Source organism: Podarcis tiliguerta (genome assembly GCF_965153285.1).
Source record: "Podarcis tiliguerta genome assembly, chromosome: 2".
Taxonomy (NCBI): domain Eukaryota; kingdom Metazoa; phylum Chordata; class Lepidosauria; order Squamata; family Lacertidae; genus Podarcis; species Podarcis tiliguerta.
In genome coordinates this window covers 118,030,121-118,054,116 of record NC_139535.1, presented here as the reverse complement: position 1 = coordinate 118,054,116, position 23,996 = coordinate 118,030,121, and the positions used below count along the sequence as shown (strand labels likewise).

Sequence of the window (23,996 nt, the reverse complement as noted above, 5' to 3'; positions counted from 1 at the left end):
GCTGCCTCCCACCAGGTGCTTCAGGGATGCTAATTAGCTGGTATATTAAAGGGTCATTTTGCATTATTTCCCTTTGGATTTAAATGGTTGTTAGTTCAGTTTAGCTGTTGTTTCCTGTCAGCAGCAGCAGGAACACATGTTGTAGGTCTGAAAAGGTTTAGCAGCAACTTCACCCAAGGAGGATTAAGCACCTCCTTCACCCTAGCAGATCTAATGAGAAGTGTTACTGCTCACCAAAAATGCATAGGATTCTCTGCTTACCAGGTGCCCCAGCATGTAAATGCCCACCTTTCTGCCTGGCCTCATTGGTTGTACTCTCATAGCTGCTTTTCAAAGTCCCCCTTTCTGGGTCTTGCACATGTCCCTCACACTCATTCTTCTCTATACAACTGCTGGCCTAGCCCCTTTTTGCCCTTCTAACTGCCTGTTTGTTCACGGCACCTGCTCTCATATATCTTTGCACCCAAAGTTTTGTTTGAAAATATTATTTACAGAAAGTATATTGACAATCTGACAGACAGTGAACTGGCATAATTAGTGATGGGTTAGTTGAATACTGACCTAAGCTGTTTGAACTTAATTGGTTGGACTTAAGTCATGAGGACTAACTTGTGCCATTGTTTCTATGGGACCTAAATTCAGCCAACTTAGTCTGGATCTAACTCAATGCACATGAAATCCTTTGAACACCTGAAAGCAAATGCTTCTTTCTTTATCAACTGTGTTTATACACTTAACTCTTGTTAATGCTTCTTCATGACCCAGCTCAGCGCTGCCCAGTGCAAAAAATGGCAAACCCTCTTCTTGTGCTTTGTCCAGCGGCTGCTTGCCTGCTATTGTTGTTAAGATGCCCAGAGTGCCTCTCTCTAGTACAGGTCAATGCAAACTAGGGGAGAAGGTGGGGAGGACATCTGGAGGGAATACAACATGCTGCCTTCTTATGATATCAGGCAGTGGTTTCCTTTGTACTACAGTGTTCAGATCTGTGACAAACCCATGCTTCCCGATATTAGAGGTTTTGAGTGTGCCAGCCTCTGAATGGATCATGGGAGCAGTTTTTGGACTTCTCACAGGCATCTGGCTGTCCACTGTGAGAACAGGAAGCTGGACTAGATAGGCCACTGGCCAACAGGGTTCTTTTTGTGTTCTTAGTCTTACACACAGCATTTGTATATTAAGGCAGCGGCCGTTTCGCATGGAGGGTTCCGGTCCCAGCCCTCATGCATAAGTGTGCTCCGCCCCATTAACACCCTGCCCTGCCCCCATTATGCCCTCCGTTCTGCCCTCTTCTGGGTCCAAAAGGACCTGTGCGTCAGCGATCGTGCATCAACTGGACGCGCTTAAAACGGTTACCTCCTATATACACCTAATAATATAAAAGTGTTACTATGACAAACAGGTGTTCAGAAATACATTTGTCATACAGGTACACTCATCACAGTTGGGTTTGGCCTCAGCTTCCTACAAACCAACATTTGGAGGGCCCTTGTTTAACAGAGAAGAGACCAGCATGCCATTTCGTGTGTGTGAAGAATTAAGATACTTTGTGTATTGTGCTAGCGTGCAGAACAGGAATATAAGCGCTCCTGGAGGCTGACCACATCTTGTCTGAAACCTTGGTGGTGTGTGTGTGTTCTAGCTCCCCCCCACCCCGCCTGCTTCACTGGCACTCCAGTTCACCTTCCTCCAGCTCCTGTTACAGATGGTTGTGAAGTTCTCTCAGAAGTGTGTGCGCTGGTTGCAAAGAGTCTCATGTATCACTTTTAATTCAGGTTAACTTACAGGAAATTACTTCTAGTCTGTCCAGCATTTGAGTATTGGCTGTTTCTGACCTCAAATCTAATCACCCAGTCTATGCTAAAACCTGATAACATTAGCTGTGCCCCAAGTGGGCCCTCTTGAACATTTGGTTATCTCCCAGCAGCTCTTTCACACACAGAGATCTCAAAAGTGGTTTCCAGAGAGGACTCTGCAGCATATGATTGATTGGTTGATTGATTACTGCCCTGCAGAAAAGGAAAGAATTAAGCAGATGTGGCATCTTGAAATATTAATAGCTTCCTCCAAGGGCTGTACTTGCTTCTTCCCCAGAGCAGATATATTTGACTAGGTCACAGTGCTCCCAGGAAAATCCTTGAACGGTGGCTAGAACTTTTTCTGGCGCTCAGTGGTGTGCTTCATTCTCTCCCCTCCCCATCAATCAGCATCCTGCACTCTTCCGCCTCTCCCTCCAAAGCCCTTCCATTCATTGTACTTAATCAGTTTGCGTGTTGAAAATCCTCTTAGAGCCTTCGGTTGGCTGCTTAGGATTCACTGAACCATTAAGCTAATTGGCAGATTTCAGGGAGGGAAGTCTCTGTATCATCTGGGATGGCTACCACTCAGTGTATTCCCTAACTCAGAGCTTTCCAAACTTTTCATGTTGGTGACACACTTTTTAAACATGCATCATTTTGTGACACGGTAATTCAGTTTTAATAGCAAACCAGAGGTTAAGCTAACCCCTTTCCAGTTCCGGGAGAAGCATGGGGAGCGTTTACGCGACACACCTACATACTGCAGCAAACACACTAACATGTGACACACAGTTTGGAAAGCTCTGCCCTAACTAATAAAGCCAGGACTAAAATGGGTGGGGTTGTGGCATTCAGGGTCCTCTTAAGGCCAGATTTGAGAACTTGTGGCCTTCAGATGTTGTTTGTTGTGTAACCATACCCATGATACGGGTTCCCCACATGCTTCTTTTGACCTGGGTACAAGGCTGCATGGGATGACAGCCAGAAGTGCCCAAAACAGGATGTACGTTTGATTCTCAGATCCTCTTTCTGAGTATCTGTGTAATGAACTAGGCAGCATCTTGTGCAACAGTCTGGAGGGAAGTGTGTCACATGATCATGCATCTCACCAAAATGAGCCAGCTCAGTTAAAAGAAGCTGCAGAATATGAAAGCACAGTTCAAAAGTTGAAAGGAGCATCTTTCCTAACAATTCTTGTTAAACCTATTACTATTAGCTTAAAGTTGCTGACTCTGAAAATGGTTCTGAAGCCTCAGTTGGTGCAAAATGCAGTGGTCAAAAATTAGACTGATGCCTCTCAACTTTGATCATATGTCACCAGTCTTAAATGAACTCCAGTGGCTGCCTCTTTGTGTCTGATCCCAATTCAGAGTGTTGGTGCTTTTGCTTAAAGCTCTTTTAAAGCTTAAGAACCAAGTGATCGAGCTACCCTGCCCACACAACACCATCAGCCACTGGTGCCCTTCTCCCAAATGCCACCTCCATCAGAGGTGAGGTTTGTTAAAACTCAGGAGAGGTGTGTGCTTTGTTCCTGTTGTTTTGTTTCACCTTTTCCCCTATTCGGGAGTTACGCCTAGCACCAATTTTGCTGTTTTTCAGATGCCAGGCAAAAACTTTTACAACATTTTTACTAGCATAGATAGTGGTGCTGTGGTCTAAACCACAGAGCTAGGGCTTGCCGATCAGAAGGTCGGCAGTTCGAATCCCTGCGACGGGGTGAGCTCCTGTTGCTCAGTCCTAGCTCCTGCCAACCTAGCAGTTCGAAAGCATGTCAAAGTGCATGTAGATAAATAGGTACCACTCCGGTGGGAAGGTAAACAGCATTTCCGTGCGCTGCTCTGGTTCGCCAGGAGCTGCTTAGTCATGCTGGCCACATGACCCAGAAGCTGTACGCTGGCTCCCTTGGCCAATAAAGCAATATAAATACATACAGACCATCATACACTTGACATTTCTCCAATATGACCTTGCTGTTCATACTTTGGGGCATGTCAATTGCATGCTCACAGACGGTTTTAAGAATCACAGTGGAAGATAAAAGATGTAGGCTGTGTAGTTAATAAACTGTATGGACTTTTCTTTGTTGCTGCAGTGAGGAGTCATGCCTGTGAACAGGACCAGTTTGGCAAACCAGGTGGCTGCTCTGACATCTGCCTCCTTGGAAACAGCCACAAGACCCGGACATGCCGGTGCCGGTCAGGATTCAGCCTAGGCAGCGATGGAAAGTCTTGCAAAAGTAAGTGGCCTGCAGACACTGAGGCTGGGGTGAGGTGGGGAGGAAGCTTTGCCTTTCAGTTTTAGTCAGCAACAATTTGCCTGAATGGTCTCACCCTGTGAATCATGGTTGTCAGCCAGCATATATTATACAAAGGTGTTTGGTGAGACAGGGTCACTTATGCATCCTGTTGACAAATAGGGAACATTATGGCGGCAGAAGCAAAGTCGAGAGTGGGAATTTGTTTTACGGAATTTGTTTTATTTTACGGCTATTAGCCCATAAAATATGTACAAACATAAAAACACAGGGACATAAAAACAGATATATCCGACCACAGAAGGTGAACACCACGATGCAAGGATGGGTCATTGAGCAGAGCCAAGTGACAGCTTAGGGCCAGGAGAGCTCCAAGGGACGGATCACAGAAAAGGAAAACTGAAGTCGAACTCCGACATGCACTCTCATCATAACAGTCCAATTAGTTTTGATGTTGTTGTTGTTGTTTGGTGGTTTTTGAGTGTGAGATAACCGCATTCAGAAATCTCGCCACCTGCAGAGTTACAGAAGGATCTGTATCCTGCAAAAGCAGTGCGGCGTGTGACTCAGCAGGCCTGCTGAGAGTGGGACCGATGACTGGTGAACTTATTCAGGGCAAAGAAACAGGGGAGAGACTTGGAAACTCATGACAGAATCCCAAGATTTGAGTATTTTTGGCGGAGTTGGACCAACTTTGGATGAATCCAGCACCACTTCGCCCTGTGCCATAGCATGGCTTTCCAGCAAAATAAGCAAATATATTATGCAGGAGTCAGAAGGTAGCACCATTTTATCACCACAGCATTGTTCATTTGTATCCTGATTGGTGCTAGCAAACCCACCACGACAGCCTTGTGGGGAAGTAAGTCTTGGCCCCAAGCTCCCTGTTGGCCTGGAGGAAGAGCAGCACAGAGGGAGTGCTAGAGGGGCAGTTGGGAGCCCAGATCTCCCCACTGAGCTCTCTCTCTCTCTGGATTGCTGTGTGTGTGTGTGTGTGTGTGTCCTGAATGTGTCAGCATTATTTCATGAGCCTGTGGCTTATGGCCTAATGGCTCTTCTCCTTATGGGAAGCTGATGCTTTTAACATTCCATACATGAGGTAGTAGGCAAAGGTCCTAACCAGGCATCCTGCCACCATCAGATCTGCACCAAAGAAAAGCCCCAAGTGACCTCTGAACTACTGCCTATGTGATCTGGGTGCAAGGGAGCAGAGGCACACATGAAATCAGCCCCAGCTAGAGTTCCCGGAATACCAGATGATGCAATGTGACAGATGTACTGTATGAGCCAATCTGTTTGTGGATATAAAGCTGCTGCTCCAGAGTCCAACTTGTGGTTGGTTTTAGGCCAGGAAAAATCCTTGCACAAGAAGGGATATGGGTTGCCAGATAAATACCACAGTGTGAAAGGGTGTTAGTCACCAAACATCTGTCCTCCTTCTTCTTTTTTAACACATCAGTTCATTGGAAAAGGCCAGAACCTGCAAACCTTTCTGACCTCCAGTTTCCCTTCAATCTCCTAGATACTGACTATGCCCTAGAGGCTGAAGACCAAGCAGTTGGCTGGGTTTCCTTGGCTGTAGACTAGGCACAAACAGATTAAGTTTAGAAGTGGAAGGGAAAACGCTTAGCAGCCCGAGTGAACAAATGCTCAGTGGTCCTCATGATTCTGAGCAAGAGCTTTTGGATATGGGGGCAGTATTGCTGAAAGACAGTAAATGCAGCGAGGGCTCACAGTGCCTTGCCCTGTAGCTCCTATGAGGCTTCCAAATGTATAATTTTAAAATTCCTCTCTTTTCCCCCCCATCCTAGCAACATTAGGACTGTGATTTCCACATGCAGATCAGTAAAATAATTTCACGTGATGCATTCCACTTAAGGGATTGTTGTCCGAAAACGTGGACAACTTTCTACCTCTCTTTACAGGCATTGCTTCATGCACTATGCAGTCACACGGCCAGCTACTTGCCCTTAACCATCCTTCTGTTCTTACCCAAACATGCCAAATGTAATTGTAGCATATAAGCCAATTGAAGTATATGACTCCAAATGGGGTGTTTTTGTGTGGGTTTTTTTGTATGTTGGATTATTTGCTCTCTAGGGCTGGTGTTTAGCTATTGCTTGCTTACGATTTTAAGCAGCATGGCAGCTATGCAGTCTTCCAATGCAAAATATGCAAAGTTTGCAACAAGGAAATGAACTTGAGGAATCAAAACGGAAGTTCAAATATATGCAGGTGACATTGTTTTCAGATAGCTGCTTTCTGACTTAGCAAGCGGAAACTAGCTCTGGGCCTTTCTGCTTCCCCTGTTTTCAAGAATAGAGATGACTACTGCTTGTCTTTTCGTGGTTGTAGGTGGAAATTAGATGCACCATACGGAGGCTGACTTTAAAAGGGGATTGAACAAATGATGGATAAGTCTTTCAGTGGCTACAGATCATGATAGTTATATGCAGTCTCTAAGTTGTAAGAGGCAAATATGCCTCTGAATACCAGTCGCTGGGGAGCAGCAGGGGAAGAGTGACGGTTGCCTTCATGCCTTGTTTGTAGGCTGCCCAAAGGCATCTGGTTGGCTGCCATGGAAAACAGGATGGTGGGCTAGATGGACAGTTGGACTTATTCAGCAGGGCTCTTCGTACGGGTTTTAGTTTGGTCATTGTGGAAGACAGGAGTGCCCAAGCTTCTAGATGAGCTTCAGTGCAAATCAAAGTTAGTCTAGCTTTGTTGTTTTGATGCTTCCCATTGTCATTTCCAGAGCCAGAGCACGAGCTGTTCCTTGTTTATGGCAAAGGTCGGCCAGGCATCATCCGTGGGATGGACATGGGGGCCAAAGTTCCTGATGAGCACATGATCCCCATTGAAAACTTGATGAACCCCAGGGCCCTGGATTTCCATGCAGAGACTGGCTTCATTTACTTTGCTGACACCACCAGCTACCTGATTGGGCGACAGAAGATTGATGGAACGGACAGGGAAACAATCCTGAAAGATGGTATGTACCCCTTTCATCCAGGCAATAGTCTGCTTCAGTATGCTAGGTGCTGGTCTGGGTTCCTTGTACAGCTTGTGTGGGGCTTGGAGTAGAGAGAGAGAGGTTCAAGTGCCTACTTACAAGAAAGGGTAGAATTTGGATTTTGGTACACAATTTTGCTCAGAACGTAGGCCAGGGTGTCAGAAAAGTGCACAGCACAGCACAGATTGTACTATTTTCACACATAGATTTCTTGTATGTTTTTTCTTGGGTACCAACCTGAATGTTGTGTTCTGCTGCTGAATCTCTCTCTCTGCGTCTTTTGCAGAGTAGGTGTGGTCTGCACATGTGTGTCCATCATGCCTCGTGACTTGTCTGTTTCAGTAGAAATCAAACCAACGGAGTACATGGCACCATTCATATGGCCGTGTCACTTTCACTTCAGTCCTCAGTTTCTGATGCGTCCCCATCTGCCTGGCTTGCTTTTGCTTTTGCTGAGCATGATTGTTGATTTTAACTCCTTCTAGGCATTCACAATGTGGAAGGCATCGCTGTGGACTGGATGGGGAACAACCTCTACTGGACTGATGATGGGCCCAAGAAGACAATCAGTGTTGCCCGGCTATCAAAGGCTGCGCAGACCAGGAAGACTCTGATTGAAGGACAGATGACTCATCCTCGAGCAATTGTGGTGGACCCCTTGAATGGGTGGGTGTCACCATGCCATTCCAGTGAGGACCAGGGAGCCTACTTTTGGCTGCTGTTTAATAAGGATGGGAATGTAACAGGGATGCAAAGCAAAAAGTGGGCATGCACAGCATCTGTTATCCAAACTTCAGTTGAATTCTCTGCCTAACCTGTTTCACAGAATTGTTCTAATAGGGAAGGGGAGAATCACACCACCTTGAGTTCCTTGGAGGAAAGATGGGATACAAGCTGGCCAAGAGGAATAAGATAGGCTGAACGCCCCCAAGCTGGTGGGAAGTATTGTTGCACACCACCCCAGTCTCTGAGCAGAGTAAAATTTCAGGGGTTCCAGGCACACTTACCCAAGGTCTGTTTTTCTTTTTGGAAGCGAGGCACAATGGAGTCTGTGGTGTCTTTAAAATACAGTGGAACCTCGGTTGTTGAATGTAATCCGTTCCGGAAGACCGTTCGACTTCCGAAACGTTCAACAACCAAGGCACAATTGCCAGTTGGTAATTGCAATGGAGAAACGCGCCTCAGAAGACATTCGACTTCCGAGGCGCATTTGAAAATGGAAGCATTCACTTCTAGGTTGTCGTCATTCGAAAGCCGAAACATTCGACTTCTGAAGCGTTCGACAATCGAGGTTCCACTGTATATGGTTTATTTATACATATATACAACCTGCGCCTATGATGGAAGGGTTAACAGCATTCATAAACAAAGAGGGTCCTGCTTCTCCCATAGCTGCAGCCCTGGATTCAAACAGTCATCAGCCATGACTCTGACCATCTCTCTAGCTTGCTGCATTTTGCAGACTTCCACCATTACCAGACTGCAACATTTTTTCTCCTAGCTCACATCATGGTCAACATTGAAAGCCCAATCACACTACTCTACTTCAAACTTTGGCCTTTGTCTTTCTAACTAACTCAGAGCTGGAGGAGGGGCTGTTCCCAAAAGTTGTGCAAGAGAGTCCCCTCTCTTTGTCTTGTCTTTCTTAAGGGCTCATCTCCCAGGCGATTTCCGGACACGAGAAGCTTACCTGGCTTATATTCTAATACTTGCTAAATCTAGTGTCTGACATCTGGTTTTAACACTCCAAGCATTGATTAAATTCTAACATTTACTGAATCCAGGAGTTTAGGGTGTCTAGCACCCACAAACTCATAACAGTATATACCTTCAGCCCCAATAGCAAACCTATCTTTGCCTGCTGACTGCAACTTCTTCAGTCTCTTACATAAAGGAATTCCTGTTTTTGACTAGATTATGCTAGGCCTGGATTTGTCCGGAGCTGTAGCCCTACGTTCCAAATAGTGTCACTCACATGTTTGTGCAGTTCACTGAGGCTCTTGCATGTGATACGGGCCAGAGAGTTTTCACTCACCAGGAGGGAATTGTTTTGGTTCGTTTCCTGCTGCATCAACTCCCCAAAGACTTCAGCTCAAGAGTTCATTCTGTTTTCACACGGGTGTCTCTAGGGCTGCCAGTCCCTGGGGGATTAAAAGGCCACATCCTGCTCTTAGGAGCTGCTCAGACAGGCCCAGCAGGGAGTGGAATTGCAATGTGTACACACTCACAAGCTCTCTCTCTTGAGTCAGGAAGCACAGTGGGTGGGTGGGGAAAGGCAAAGGGGGGGGGGCAATAAACGTTTATTCCATCGGATGAGCTGTTTCTTCCTTGTCCCTATCACTATTATCAATTGTGTGTGTGTGTGTGTGTGTGTGTGTGTGTGCTGTGATTATTCTCCATCACTCCCTTTCCTCCACCCCACCTGCTCAGCTCATCAGACAGGGTTCAATAATCTTAATTTCCAAGTATTTCCAAGTTTCGATGCTGGTCATTCAGAAGAGCCAATTGCTGTGCCACCTGACCTTTCAAGCTTGCATGTGTCTGTATCTGTTCGTGCAATGCTTTTCCAGACAGTACAGCGCAGTGTATCTGGCGAGGATTGAATTAGCCATGCTCTGCTTGGTTAATATGAATAAGTGAGATGTGCAGGGCTCAAGTAGGTACCGTATTTTTCGCCCCATAGGACGCACCTAGTTTTCGGGGGGGGGGGGGGAAATCAAGGAAAAAATATGACACCCTCCCTCCCGCAGCTCTGGGAGCAGCGGACAGGCTGCACGCAGCCTGTGCGCTACTTTAAGACCTCCCTGCTTTTGCGGGAGGTGGCGGAATTCTCCTGCAAAAGCCCACAGGAGCCGTGCGTGACTCCTGCGGGCTTTTCGACCAGGAGGGAGAAGGGACTGAAACGGCCAGTCAGTCCCTTCTCCCTCCTCAGGGAAAAGCCCCCAAAGGCTGCACGGCTCCTACGGGCTTTTTTACGAGGTGGGGGAATTCCCCCACCTCGTAGAAAAGCCAGCAGAAGCCGCGCAGCCCCTTTAAAGAGCGCACGGCTTCTGCGGGAGGTGGGGGAATTCCCCCATCTACTGCAAAAGCCGACAGGAGGGAGAAGGGACGGACTCGGCCAGTCAGTCCCTTCTCCCTCCTTGGGGAAAAGCCCCCAAGAGCGGCATGCTCTTTAAAGGGCGCGTGGCTCCTGCGGGCTTTTTGACCCAGATTGTGCCCCCCCATCCTCTGGAGCTGGCGATGGGGGAAGCGCTGCTTTCCCCCACTGCCAGCCTCAAAGTCAGGTTGGAGAGTAGCGGGAAGGCATCGGGCGCCTTCCCGCTGCCCCCCATCCTCTGGGGCTGGCGATGGGGGAAGCGTTACTTTCCCCCACTGCCAGCCTCAAAGCCGGGTTGGAGAGTAGCGGGAAGGCGTTGTGCGCCTTCCCGCTGCCCCCCATCCTCGGGCTGGCGATGGGGGAAGCGCTGCTTTCCCCCACCACCGGCTGGGGGAGCAGACTCTCCTGGCTTCAGAGGCTTCGCGTTGCTATCGCTGAAGTCAAGGAGCCTGCATTCGCCCCATAGGACGCACACACATTTCCCCTTCATTTTTGGAGGGGGAAAAGTGCGTCTTATAGGGCGAATAATATGGTATTTAAAGAGAACATGTTCCTGAGGAAGGGAGGGGAGAGGAGAACCCTGTCACTCAGCATCTTCTAATAGAGAACTTCTGCTCTTGAACTTTTGCCTCTCTACTTGTCCTCTCAGCTGCCATTCTGCTGCACTAGTTGGCATAAATGGGAGTGGGGGGCTTTCTTAAAGCCATTTGCAAAAGAGTTATTTGAAGCAGCATCTTGTCCCTTCTCCTTTAAACTTCAGAGTGAGCAGGTGGGCAGAGGGAGTGTCTCCCAGCCCCTGACACCACCTGCCCACGTGCTTAAAAGACACCTTTGTCAAATGCGTGAAGACAGCTGTCTTAAAGCTGCAAAGTGCCTCAAAGAAGCAATCTCCCCTCTCCTTTAAACAAGTGGGTGATAGCTGGGCAGGTGAGATAACTTCTTTACAGACCCGTTTGGATAACTCTGTGCCCCCTGCCCCAGGAAAGCAAAGCTCTCAGGTTGGGAACCTCTGTGCCAAAAGTGTAGCCTGGTTTGCTGGGTGGTTTTGCAGCTAAATGTAGATGGGACTTTGTGAAAAGGAATCAGTACACTGTGGGGTTATAGTCTCTCTCTCTTTTAATATATTATAGAATGCAGTTTATGTTTAATGTGTTAGAAAGAAAAGAAGAAAATGGAGAAACAAAGGATGCAGAACTTAAGCATAATTGGTTTTTCTTTTCTCCTCCTTTTTTGTTTTTGATACATAAGGTGGATGTACTGGACTGACTGGGAGGAAGACCCAAAAGATAGCAAGAGGGGAAAGATAGAAAAGGCTTGGATGGATGGCACCCACCGCACCGTCTTCATCACCTCCAAAACTGTCCTGTGGCCCAATGGACTGAGCCTTGATATTCCGGCTAAGGTGCTGTACTGGGTGGATGCATTTTATGACCGGATTGAGATGGTTACGCTGGATGGCACAGAACGCAAGGTCAGTATCAGCTCTGCCTCTGCCTCTCACACTGGGGCATATTCCTGCCCTTTTCTTCAGTTACCTACACCTGCCTCCCTCTCTTCTCTGCCCAGTGATTTCATGCAAGGCTCAAGCACCTGTTTGCCTTGTGTCTTTCTGAGTTGTTTGTAAGCTGTATTTGTTCTCTTTCTCTATCTCTGGGCTTGAACCCATATGGAGAGTAATAGATATTCCTCTGACTGCTTTAACAGCTGTAGCATAACCAGCAAAAGGCACACCCCTGAAAGTGTGGGAGGATGGGAGGAGTGTAAAATTTTAATTGCTGGAGGTGTGTGCTTTAAGGATGAGGGTATAGCCTCCCAATGGAAGGAAAGGTGGCGGGGTCCCTATAGTGGGGAGATCCAGATTTATACTATTTTGAAGACTTGGGGCATTCAGAGTGGTGCTTTGGGAGGGAGGGACTTATGACACACCTCCCTGTAGCATCTCAGGTACCATCCAATAGGTTGCATGTAACTCTAGTGTAGCTGCCATAATTACTGCAAAACATTCATGGTGTTTGCCCTTGCAGAGACAAAAACATCTGTTTACCAGCCACTTCAGTTTGCAGCTTGAATGCTGGTGAGCAGCAATTTCCTTTTTTTTTTTTTTTTTTTTTTTTTTTTTTTTTTATAATATATTTATTGAAGTTTTCAAATAAAGCATATATTAGATAAGCACAACTTGTCATTGTCCATTTAACATCTCTCAATTGTTACATGGGACTCCCCCACACCTCCCGCATACACTTACATCATTATTAAATTAATTTCAAACAAATTATCATTTAACTCATCTTAATTAATAATCTTAATTTGGTTTGACATATAATTCAACCTTAAATCTAATTTAATGGTAGAGAATTATCTGCACTGGCATCCAATTCAACACTCAGCCAAATTACAATATTTTTGTAAATAAATCTTAAATTCCCTCCAATCTTCTTCCATCCTTTCTTCTCCCTGGTCTCGAATTCTGCCGGTCATCTCGGCTAATTGCATATAGTCCATCAGTTGCATCTGCCATTCTTCCACAGTGGGTAGCTCCTGAGTTTTCCAATTCTTGGCAATTAATATTCTTGCTGCTGTTGTTGCGTACATAAAGAATGTTCTGTCCTTTTTTAACACACTCTGGCCGACAATACCCAGGAGAAAGGCCTCTGGTTTCTTAGTAAAGGTGTATTTAAACACCTTTTTTAATTCATTATATATCTTCTCCCAAAAGGCCTTCACTCTAGGGCAGGTCCACCAGAGGTGAAAAAATGTTCCTTCATTTTCCTTACATTTCCAACATTTGCTATCAGACGAATGGTATATTTTAGCCAGTTTAACAGGGGTCATGTACCATCTATACATCATTTTCATCACATTTTCCTTCAACGCATTACATGCAGTGAAGTTCAGCCCAGAGGTCCACAACCTTTCCCAATCTTCAAACATAATATTATACCCAATATCCTGCGCCCATTTTATCATTGTTGATTTTACCATTTCGTCATGTGTGTTCCATTTCAGCAGCAAGTTATACATTCTTGAAAGTACCTTAGTCTTAGGTTCTAACAGTTCAGTTTCTAACTTTGACTTTTCCACTTGGAATCCTAGCTTTTTATCATTTTTAAACACTTCTTTAATCTGAGCATATTGTAACCAGTCTCGCACTTTGTCTCTCATCTTTTCTAAACTCTGCAATTTCCAGTTGTCACCATCCTTTTCTATTATCTCCCAATATTTTGGCCAGTTGGCCTCCATATTGGTTCTTTTCCAAGCCTTAGCCTCCAGGGGTGACAGCCACCTCGGAGTTTTATTCTCCAGTAAGTCTTTATATTTTGTCCAGACAAAAAATAACATTTTTGGCAATACATTCATCTTGATGGCAGCTATTCGGCCTAACAAAGAAAGATTTAGTCTTGACCAACTATCCAAGTCTCTCTTAATCTCTGACCAGCATTTTTCATAATTATCTTTAAATAAACTCAGGTTTTTTGCTGTTATGTTTACCCCTAGGTATTTAACTTTTTTAACCACATTTAGTTCTGTCTCTTTCTGAAGCTGTTCCAACTCAGTATCTGTCAAGTTTTTCCCCAAAACTTTAGTTTTTTGCTTGTTTAACTTAAATCCTGCCACTCGACCAAAGTTTTGAATCAGTTGTAGTACTCTTTTCAAACTAGACTCCGGCTCCTGTAATGTCAGAACTAGGTCATCTGCAAAAGCTTTAAGTTTATATTGTTTCGCTCCGACCTGAATCCCTTCCACCAACCGGTCCCCCCTAATCATATTCAGGAGCACTTCCAGAACCGAAATAAACAGTAATGGGGAAATCGGGCAGCCTTGTCGTGTACCTTTTTCAATTTTAAACTCTTCTGTAACCACATTGTTAACTATCAGTTTAGCCTTTTGTTCTGAATATATTGCCTCAATCCCGTTCTCAAACCCCCGTCCCACTCCCATTTCTTTTAAATTCCCCTTCATAAATTTCCAAGATATGTTGTCGAAGGCTTTCTCCGCGTCTATAAAAATTAAAACTGCTTTAGTGTTTATGTTTGTTTGTAAAAGTTCCAATATGTCTATAATGTTCCTCGTGTTAGTAAACATATGTCTGCCCGGGAGAAAGCCTGCCTGGTCTTTATGGATTATCTCACTTAAAACTTTCTTAAATCTTCGTGCCAAAACATCTGCAAATATTTTGTAATCCACATTTAAAAGGGAGATGGGACGGTAGTTCTTGAGTTGTGTCTTTTCAGTTTCTGACTTTGGAATCAATGTGATAAATGCTTCTTTCCACGATTCAGGCGCCTTCTTCCCCTCCATTATTTCATTACTGACCTCCAACAAAGGTTGTATCAAATAATCCTTCAATGTCTTATAGTAGTTAGAGGTCAGTCCATCTGGCCCTGGTGATTTGCCCTGTTTCAGACTCTGGATGGCCTGTTCAATCTCTTGTCGTGTTATTTTGCCATTCAAAATTATTCTATTTTCTTCTGACAGCTTTGCTAATCCATTTCTCTCCAAAAATTGTGTAATCTCTATTTCATCTTGTGGCCCTTGAGTGTATAACTTTTTAAAATACCTCTGGAAGCACTTTCTAATCTCTCCCGGGTTCTGAATGTTCCTTCCTTCAACCTCTAAGTTTGTTACTGTATTTAATCTTTGTCTCCTTTTCAACTGCCAGGCTAGCAGTTTCCCACATTTATTTGCCGATTCAAAAGTTTTTTGTTTCATTATTTTAATCTTCCATTCTATTTCCTGATTTATCAGTTTGGAATATTGTGCCTGATAAAGTTTAATTTCTCTCAGAATCGGTTGGGACTTCGGGTTAGATCTTAACTTCTTCTCCAACTCTTTGATACTTTCCAGAATTTTATCTTTCTTTTCATTTTGCAGTCTTTTCTTTAAAGAATTCTGTTGAATCAAGAACCCTCTCATCACAGCTTTACTTGCATCCCAGATAGTTCTTTTTTCCACCGTAGTGTTCAAATTAATCTCAAAATAGTCCTTTAAAGTTTTTTGGGCCTTCTTTACAATTCTTTGGTCTCTAAACAGGCCATCATTCATCTTCCATCTAAAGGAGCCGGTTGGGATCAATGTCATATCCATTCTCAAGGCGTTATGGTCGGAGCATGTTTTAGGGCAGATTTTCACCTTCCTCACCTTAGGTGCCAGACTTCTAGTTATCCATATTTGGTCGATTCGTGTCCAAGTCAGTTGAGCTTCAGAAAAGAATGTTCCTTCTCTTCCCAAGGGGTTTCTAACTCTCCAGATGTCAACCCAGTCCATATTGTCAGTCATTTCAAAAAAGGTCTTAGGTAGTCTTCCCTCTTTAGTAATGTTCTGGTTCTGTGACTTATCCATATTTGTTGATGCGACCCCGTTCATGTCCCCCATCATGATGACGTTGTTGTAATCCAGATAATCCAGCATGGTCTCGTGCAACTTCTTATAAAAATCCGATTTACCTTCATTTGGAGCATAAATTCCTAATATCAAAATTTTTTCTCCTTGATACTGTACTTCTATTGCGAGGATTCTTCCACTTTCATCTTTAAAAAGAAATTTTGGTGAAAGGCTCTCTTTTGCATAGATCACTACACCTCTCTTTTTAACTGTATCCGATGATATAAATTCTTGACCAAGCCTTTTATTTATTAACACCTTTCTATGGAGCCTAATCACATGTGTTTCTTGTAAGCATATAATGTCCAATTGTTCCTTTTTTAAAATATGAAAAATTTTAGACCTTTTTTCAGGACTGTTACAGCCATTTATGTTCCAGCTCAAAAGCTGCAGAGACATCCTGGATAGGTCTGGTTATTCTTTCTGGGGTGGTACCTTGTTCTCCGGTCCTTGAGGATCCGAGGGGGCGGGCTCCCCTGGAAGTTCTGGCGCTGGCAATCCAAGTCCTTTGTGGAGGTCTTCTCCGTGTGCTCCCAAAAACTTGTCTCTATCTTCCACTGTTTTGATTTTGATCTTTCTCCCTCTGTAGGTAAAGGATAATCCTTGTGGAAACTCCCACCTGAAGATAATTGCGTTGCTTCTCAACAGTCTTGCCAATTCCGTGTAGTTAGATCTAAGGTCCAGCAACTGCTTAGGAATGTCCTTGTAGATTTCAATTTTCTTGCCCAAAATGCCTAGTGACTTTTCGTAGTGCAGGCCCAAAATCTTGTCCCTTTCCTCCTTTGATCTCAGTGTTATCAAACAATCTCTGGGCTTCTCTGTCCTTCTGACTCTGCCAAGCCTGAAAGCAGATACGATTTTAAAGTCTTTTTCCTCTAACTTCCAAAACTTGGCAAATTCCTTAGTTAGAAATTCAATAAAATTATCTTCTTCCACCTCTGGTATTGACCGTATCCTCAAGTTGGTCTCCCTGTTTCGCAGTTCTGTCATCAAAAAGTAAGTCTGATGTTCTCCAACTTGTTTGCTGAGTGGTCTTACTTCTTTCTCAAATTCTTCCAGTCTTTGACTAGTATCTTCAGCCAGTTTACGATTTTCACCTACAGCCTCCTTTAATTCTCCAATAGACTGGGCATTCTGTGCAACTTGTCCAGTCAGCTTATTCAAGCTTTCTGTGTTCTGTTCAATTTTAGCTGTATGCAAATCAGCCTTCTTGTCCAGAGCCTCCAGTTTCTCCAAAATTTTCTCCAAGACAGAGCTACTTGTCCCTGAAGCCATATCTCCCAGGTGCAGCTCCTCTGTCTCACCCTCCCCTGCCTGTATTAGGGAGGCCGCCTCTATGTCTGGAGGCAAAGTGGAAGGCAAGGCCGGCACAGAAGATCTACGCTGTGAGGCTGCAGATAAAGTTAGAGTTGTTTGTTTGGTCCTTCCTCTTCTCCTTGCGCCACTCATTCCAAAGTTATCTGTAATCCAAGGTCAATCCAAGTTGTTCCCATGAGAAAGCAGAGTCCCAGATACAATAGTCAAACAGAAGCCGGGAAAGGGAAAGTAAAACAAAGTCACTGCTGTAAATCCAAAATCCTCTAGAGGGAGCTTAATACGTCTTCAGGGAAAAGATCAAATCCAATACGTCTTCAGGGAAAAGATCAAATCCAAGTTAAACTTATAAATTTAAATCCATGTCCATCGCCTCCACAATGTATTATTTTTAGCAGAGTAAAACTTAAAGCAAAACAGTGTTTCTTACAGTGCCTTGACTGCAACAGTTTCAAAGTATCCAGTTCCAACTCAGAATGTTTCAAAACCTGAATTCAATGTATCCAAAGTTGCAAACTGGTGTTCATCCAGGCAGCTCCAGCACCAGAGATTCTTATTTATTTTGTAATCCACTGGTGCCACAGAAGAAGGATATCAATGCACCCCCAATATGACCAGCAAAAGTCAATAGCTCAAAGTCTTTCACTCAGAAAACTGCTTTAACAGGGTGCCAGCATTTAGTTAACGCATAACTTTTTGTCTCCACTCCTCCTGCTCTTTGCTTAAAGTTCAGTATAGCGGGAGATGGGCTTCCTGCTTATCCTCACTCCGTTTTCAGCCAGATTTCAACTTTTTTTTAAAAAAGTTTTAAAAGTTTCAGAAAGTTCTCAAAAAGTTTCAGAAAGTTGACAAAAGTTTCAGAAAGTTTTCAATGTCCAAATTTACTCACGGGTTGTAGTTTCCAAAGTTCAGAAAAGTTGCAGGAAGAAAGGACAGCGCTGACCGGCCACAGCAACGCGGCTTCACTTCGCTGTTTGCGCAACGACCCACAGCGCCGCTACCCCCTCCGCGATCCGGAGCCCCTTACGGGGTCCCTTCAGCGTTTTGGGGGCTGCTTCTGGCGCCCGCCGGGTCCCGAGACCACAGGCTTCTGCCACCTGTGGTTTTCCTGAATGGGTCTCCGCTTCGCCGTAGCGGACGACCCGTTTACAGCGGAGCTCCCTTCTCCTTACTCGGAGAAGGCAGCCATTACCGGTCGCGCCGCCTCCGGAAGTCGCTGGTGAGCAGCAATTTCCGCATGATGAAAGTACAATCTTTGTAATAGTGCAGCATGGAATTCCATTTGCTGAAATCAATGGACACGATGAAAATAGGTTCATTAATTTCAGTGGGTCTGTTCTGAGTAGAACTCACTGAATACAACATTATATTTATTTACATTATTGCATTTATCACAGGAACACAGGAGGTTGCTTTACACTGAGTCAGACCACTGTATTGCTAGCTCATTATCGCCCTACATCATCTGGCAGCAGCTCTCCAGGATTTTAAGGGCAAGGGTCTAACCCTAACTGAAGATTCTGGAATTGAACCTGGGTCCCTCTGCAGTTGCTCTAGCAGTCAGCTATTGGCCTATGCTGCATCTTAGGTCCGAAAAAGGCATCACTAGAGTGGTATTTGGGTGGTTAGTTAAGAAGAATCACAGCATATCTAGAAATGCCCATTTTTGTCTCTCTTTTTCCCTCCTCATGCAGGTTGTGTATGATGGTAATGAACTGAACCATGCCTTTGGGCTGTGCCACTATGACAACTTCCTTTTCTGGACAGAGTACCGGAGCGGTATCATCTATCGCTTGGACCAGACGTCCAAGGCCGTTAAGCTTTTGCGCAATGAGCGTCCACCAATCTTTGAGATCCGCATGTATGATGCTCAGCAGCAGCAAGGTGCGTGGCAGGACAGGCACAGGATGCGCTGATTTCTTGCAGCTCAGCCACTGACGGCTTCTCATCCAAGTAGGCTGTGCAGGAATACGAAAGGCACTGTAGGGAATCAGGATCCCAGGTAGTCGAGGCAGGGGACACACACACAGGTGGTTCATTTATTATCTGCCCTCTGGTTTCTTGTGGTACAGAAAGGATCTTTTAATTTTTCCAGGCACTAAGGCAGAACCTAAGTGCAGTTTTGCATGGCAAAGTATTGCTGTGGTTACTTACAACTGCAAAAAGTCATGATTGCAGATACACCTTTTGTCTGAGTCGCAATCAGCACAATGGTGTGCGGAGCGATTCAAATGAGGATGGGTGTTTGAATCGCTGTGGGATCAATGAGCTTGCCCAACTCAGATTCATGCTATCGGCTTGCTACATTGCTTTAGATGCCTTCTGTAAACGTCTTTATTTCAGTAAGCCTTCTCAGACATAGAATTTAGTTACCTATATAGATAGCAAAAAAATTATTGATTTTGTGTTTTAATGATAATTATTTTGCTACAATATGTGGATTTTAATTATGTTTTATCTACAGTTTTATTATTCACACTATTTAGAGAGCTGTTTGATTAATTGATAAATCTTTTTGAGTTCAAAAAGAATTTATAAGTTCCTTATAAGATCTTAATATTTTAAAGTTCCTTAGACTTTTGAATTGAAGTTCATAGTTACCCAGCCAGTGCCTTGGTCTAGGATGCTTTGCCTTCAGCTGGGTGAAAGTGAGTAAAGGAGAGTTGGATAAGAAGGAGCAGGAGTCTCTGAATATATCTTCTATTCATCAGGAACTGGATTGGAATTTTTCATCTGTTACATCCATTTTATTTTACCGACATAGGCACACTGACATAAGGTTTAGATCATGGATGTCCATAGTCTTAGTTAGGGCAAAGTGTTAATTAGGTCTCCTGCTTTGTCAGCAGTTCCAGCGTTTTCTTCAAAACAGTCCAAGACTGTTATGGTTTCTAGTATCTTGTTGGTTATGATGTTTTCTTAACCTTATCACCAGGCTCTTATTACCCAAAATGTCAGTGTCTCGCATGGCTGTCTCTACGAATCAGCAACGTTCCAACCGATTCAAACCAGCTTCTGCAAAGTATCACGTTTATGAACTTTTCCATCATTGTTATCCATTTTGATCCATCGAACCTGCTCAAAAGTTGATGCTGGTCCTTAGAAAGGGTATAACATTAGGAACTTTGACCTAGGCCAGTGATGGCAAACATTTTATAGACCGATATAATAAGCGTCACTTATTTATCCGCAAAGTGCCAACATGGCAATTTAAGCTGAGTACTGAGGTTTTAGTTTGGAAAAAACAACATATTTTGTCTTAAAAGAAAAACACAATAACAGAGCTTTCAGTGATACAAACAACTTGTAAAAGTTTGCATTAAGATGATCCAAACTCCATCCTGAGCAAGCGTTTTTGGCGTTGGCTCTCTGAGCGCATGCAGAGCGGCGCCCCCCATCATGCCACCATTTTCTGAAAGGGCCCCAGGGGCTGCCCCATGTGTTAGCCCCACTCCCTCGCCCCGCCCCTATGCAGTGTCTGGCCGGAGGGTGTGTAAAGCCTCAACCTTGAAGCTGGAGGAGGAAGGCAGCTGCTCAGAACTCTTGTCAGTCCACCAATGCGGCAGTGCGCCTCTGAGCACGTGCAGAGCGCTGCACCCTCCGCACCCACAGCGGAGGCTCCCCAAGGGAAAATGCATGCCCTGGGGGTTGTGGCTCCGTTTTGCACTCTCCAAGGCCCCATCCGAGGCACTTCTACTCGGGCACAATGCTAGAGAAAAGCTAGCTTGAAATTGATGACTACAGGAACAAGCACTCGGAGAAAGAACTTGGCGTCGGAGGTTTCAAAAATATATGCAGATACCTCAAAAATCTCCAGAGCTAAAACTGTGATTGCAGTTGTATTTGGGGTGGGGAAATAGGAGTTGTGCTGGGATAGACAGGCCCCAGGAGCAACCTGATTAAAGTACAGAATTAAAGAGTGAACTCCCTACATAAACACCATTCTTTCCATTTCCCTCCCACTGAAACATTTCCTGCTGGTCTCTCTTGGTTTTTCTTCCTTCCGTATGTCATAGGCGTTCTTACCTGTGAAACTGTGGCTCAGCTTCTCTTATTCCCTATCCTTTTTGCAGTTGGCTCCAACAGCTGCCGGGTAAACAATGGAGGCTGCAGCAGCCTTTGCCTCGCCATCCCCAAAGACAGGCGGTGTGCCTGTGCAGAGGACCAGATTTTGGCACCAGATAACGTCACCTGCCAAGGTAACAATATGCAGAACGCAAGTGTGATAGACAAGAGATTTCTAGAGTTTAACATTCCCTAGAATTGTTCCTGTCTGCATCCTGGAAGGTAGCATATATAAAGCAGCTTACTTTGAGATTCCAGACAGTTGTGTCATTAACACCTTCCCAGAGACAGTCTAGCATACAATGGTCACTTGCAGGTGTTTTGAGTTCTCCGCTACTAAAGCGTCAGGTACCATCTCCAGATAAACACTGTCTTGTTGATAATACTATATGTTGATGATTGCACTGTGGAGCTGTAGTTTATTTAGTTATTTATTGAAACTTCATCAAGCAGACTCTAAATATAGTTTGGCAAAACACCATTTCCCCCCTTTTCCCTTTGGAAAATGCCTCTCATTTAAACTCTCCCACATCAAACTGTCCTCTTTTGCTTCCCTGTCTAGCCAACCCATCCTACATCCCACCTCCTCAGTGCCAGCATGGGGAGTTTGCGTGCAAGAACAGCCGCTGCATACAGGAGCGCTGGAAATGTGATGGTGACAACGACTGCCTGGACAACAGCGATGAGGCACCTGAGCTCTGCCGTGCGTATTTGCTTGGAACCAGTTCCGCTTTCTCTTGGGTCAGGATGGTCATATGCCCTGGGCAGGTCTGTATACAGACCGTGCATGCCCTGGCTCAACTCACATGATGTTGGTCAATCCAAAGTGTTTTTTCAGTTGATAGAGAAGTCTGAAAATGAAGGATCGGGATTTGAAATTGAGGTGTGGGAGACAGTCCTGGATTGCATATTTAGCTTTGCAACTACAGAAACAGACAAAACTGATGGGACCCGGGAGCCTGAAGTAATCCATGCCAGTATTCCATGCTCCTCTTCCTGCCCTGCCCCTGCCTGCCCTTTGGACACTGCCAGGGCCCTGGGCATTTAAAACAAGAGGTTGTGCTGCAGGGACATAATAGGTTATCTGATGTAAGATGCAGCATCATAAAACTGTAGAGTTGGAAGAGACCCAAAGGTCATCCAGTCCAGCCCCCTGCAATACAGGAATCTCAGCTAAAGCATCCATGATAGGTGGCCATCCAACCTCTGCTTGAAAAGCTCCAAGGAAGGAGAGTCCACTGCCTCCTGAGGGAGCTTTCATTTAAAGGCAAGTTGCTTGCTCGTATGGTTCCGTAGGAAAGTCTGGAAATGTTTCCATGCCTTTCTCTCTCTCTTCCCTTTTGCCATCACTAAATCTACGGAACAGTGGGCAGTGAAACAGTGGTTCAGGGACCACAGCTCAGTGGTAGAGTAGCTGCTTTGCATGCAGAAAGTCCCCCATTCAACCTCTGGCATCTCCATTTATCAGAATCAGGTAGCAAGTGACAGGAAACACGTTTCTATAGCCGAGACTCTGGAGAGAGAGGCAGGGATGAACAACTGATCAGGTATAAGACAGTTTTCTAGGAAACAGAATAAATTGTGTGAGGATTAGTCAATTTATTCAGATCTCACAACAAATGTTTTGAGTTGCTGAATTTGATGAGTTTGTCAAAGAATGCACATTGCCTTGACTGAAGAAATAGCTCTGTGTTTCTGATCTCACTTTGGTAAGGGAGGAGGGATATTCTTACCCAGTTTCACATTATTGTAGGGGAAAAGAATGGTCTTGAACTTTGAGGTCCTAAGCTAGAACCCACCCTTTGCCACCCTCCAGATCAGCACACCTGCCCCTCGGACCGTTTCAAGTGTGAGAACAACCGCTGCATCCCGAACCGCTGGCTGTGTGATGGGGACAATGACTGTGGGAATAATGAAGATGAGTCTAACTCGACGTGCTCTGGTGAGAGCCCTTATCTTATCCATCAATCACATTTTTACAAAATCCTATCCTTCCTCCAAGGAGCTCAGGTTGCCTTGCTGTCTTATCTTTACAAACACACATGGTGGTGGTTTTCTGAATGTAGAGTGGGCCCATAGAGTGTAGTGTTAGGTGGTTGAATGCTGTCATCCTTGCTATTTGAATTTTGACTCTATAATTGCTAGGGGGCAGGCAGATCACTCAAATTCTGTATCAATCCACTTTTACATGTGTTCCTATTTAAGCCTGTTGTGTCCCATTTTTGCATCAATTTGCATGGAATTCTTACCCAGAAAAATAGAAACAGGTATTCACTTTTACAAGGTCTGAGAGCTGCCTTTTAAAATTGATTTTCTTTTGCCACCTACTTCCAAGTGGCTAAAACATAGTCTACATTATTTAAGATGTTTTGACCATTTTATTGCTTGTGTGTTTGGCTCCCTGGGCTCCTTTGGGAGGAAAAGCAGGGTATAAATAAATAAAATGAATAAATAAATAAATAAAAATGCATCATTGCACTTACTCAAAATAGAGCTGCAAGTGTCACTGGGTGTGTGGGTGTGGAAGGGATGTGCCGCTACTTCTAAAGTTAGTATATTAGAACAGCTGTTTACAATCAACAGTAAACAAAGAAACAAAACAAAGAGTACAGCATGATGGCTTATTCGATACTTATTTGACACTTGCCTTATTTGATGTCACTTTAGCTAGTGTTCTTACACATTTAACTGTCCACTTAAAACATAGGAAAAAGATCTTGATATTTTGAAAATGAGTGAATAGTGACCCCTTCTTTATAAGTGTATCATTTTGAGGGTTATATTGAACTCCTAAGGCCAGTTTTGTATGTATGCAATGCTATATCATATATATATTGGGGGGTGGGGTGGGAGTGGGAAGTGTGTATCATTCTGCTGCCGGGAAGTCTATTCTCTCTCTCTCTCTCTCTCTCTCTCTCTCTCTCTCTCTCACACACACACACACACACACACAATGTTTGTACTAAAACCTAAGCAGCTTACTAAAAATAAAAATAAAACCTTGAAATTGTGAATAGAAGATTGCTAAAATATGTATTAAAACACTTAAAAGATAATTAAATTCATTTTTTCCTT

At 44.4% G+C, this 23,996-nt stretch overlaps 1 protein-coding gene across 6 annotated transcripts in view; it reads left to right on the top strand.

Moving 5' to 3' along the window:
• Positions 1–23,996, top strand: part of LRP1 (LDL receptor related protein 1) — a 306,533-nt gene that overhangs the window by 172,709 nt on the left and 109,828 nt on the right. For all 6 annotated transcript variants that reach the window (XM_083428173.1, XM_083428171.1, XM_083428172.1 and 3 more), the window contains 8 exons: positions 3,889–4,032; positions 6,806–7,042; positions 7,549–7,729; positions 11,409–11,631; positions 18,551–18,740; positions 20,930–21,055; positions 21,484–21,624; positions 22,738–22,863. In XM_083428173.1, coding sequence (XP_083284299.1) covers positions 3,889–4,032; positions 6,806–7,042; positions 7,549–7,729; positions 11,409–11,631; positions 18,551–18,740; positions 20,930–21,055; positions 21,484–21,624; positions 22,738–22,863 — 1,368 coding nt within the window. The remainder of the gene's footprint in view (positions 1–3,888; positions 4,033–6,805; positions 7,043–7,548; positions 7,730–11,408; positions 11,632–18,550; positions 18,741–20,929; positions 21,056–21,483; positions 21,625–22,737; positions 22,864–23,996) is intronic.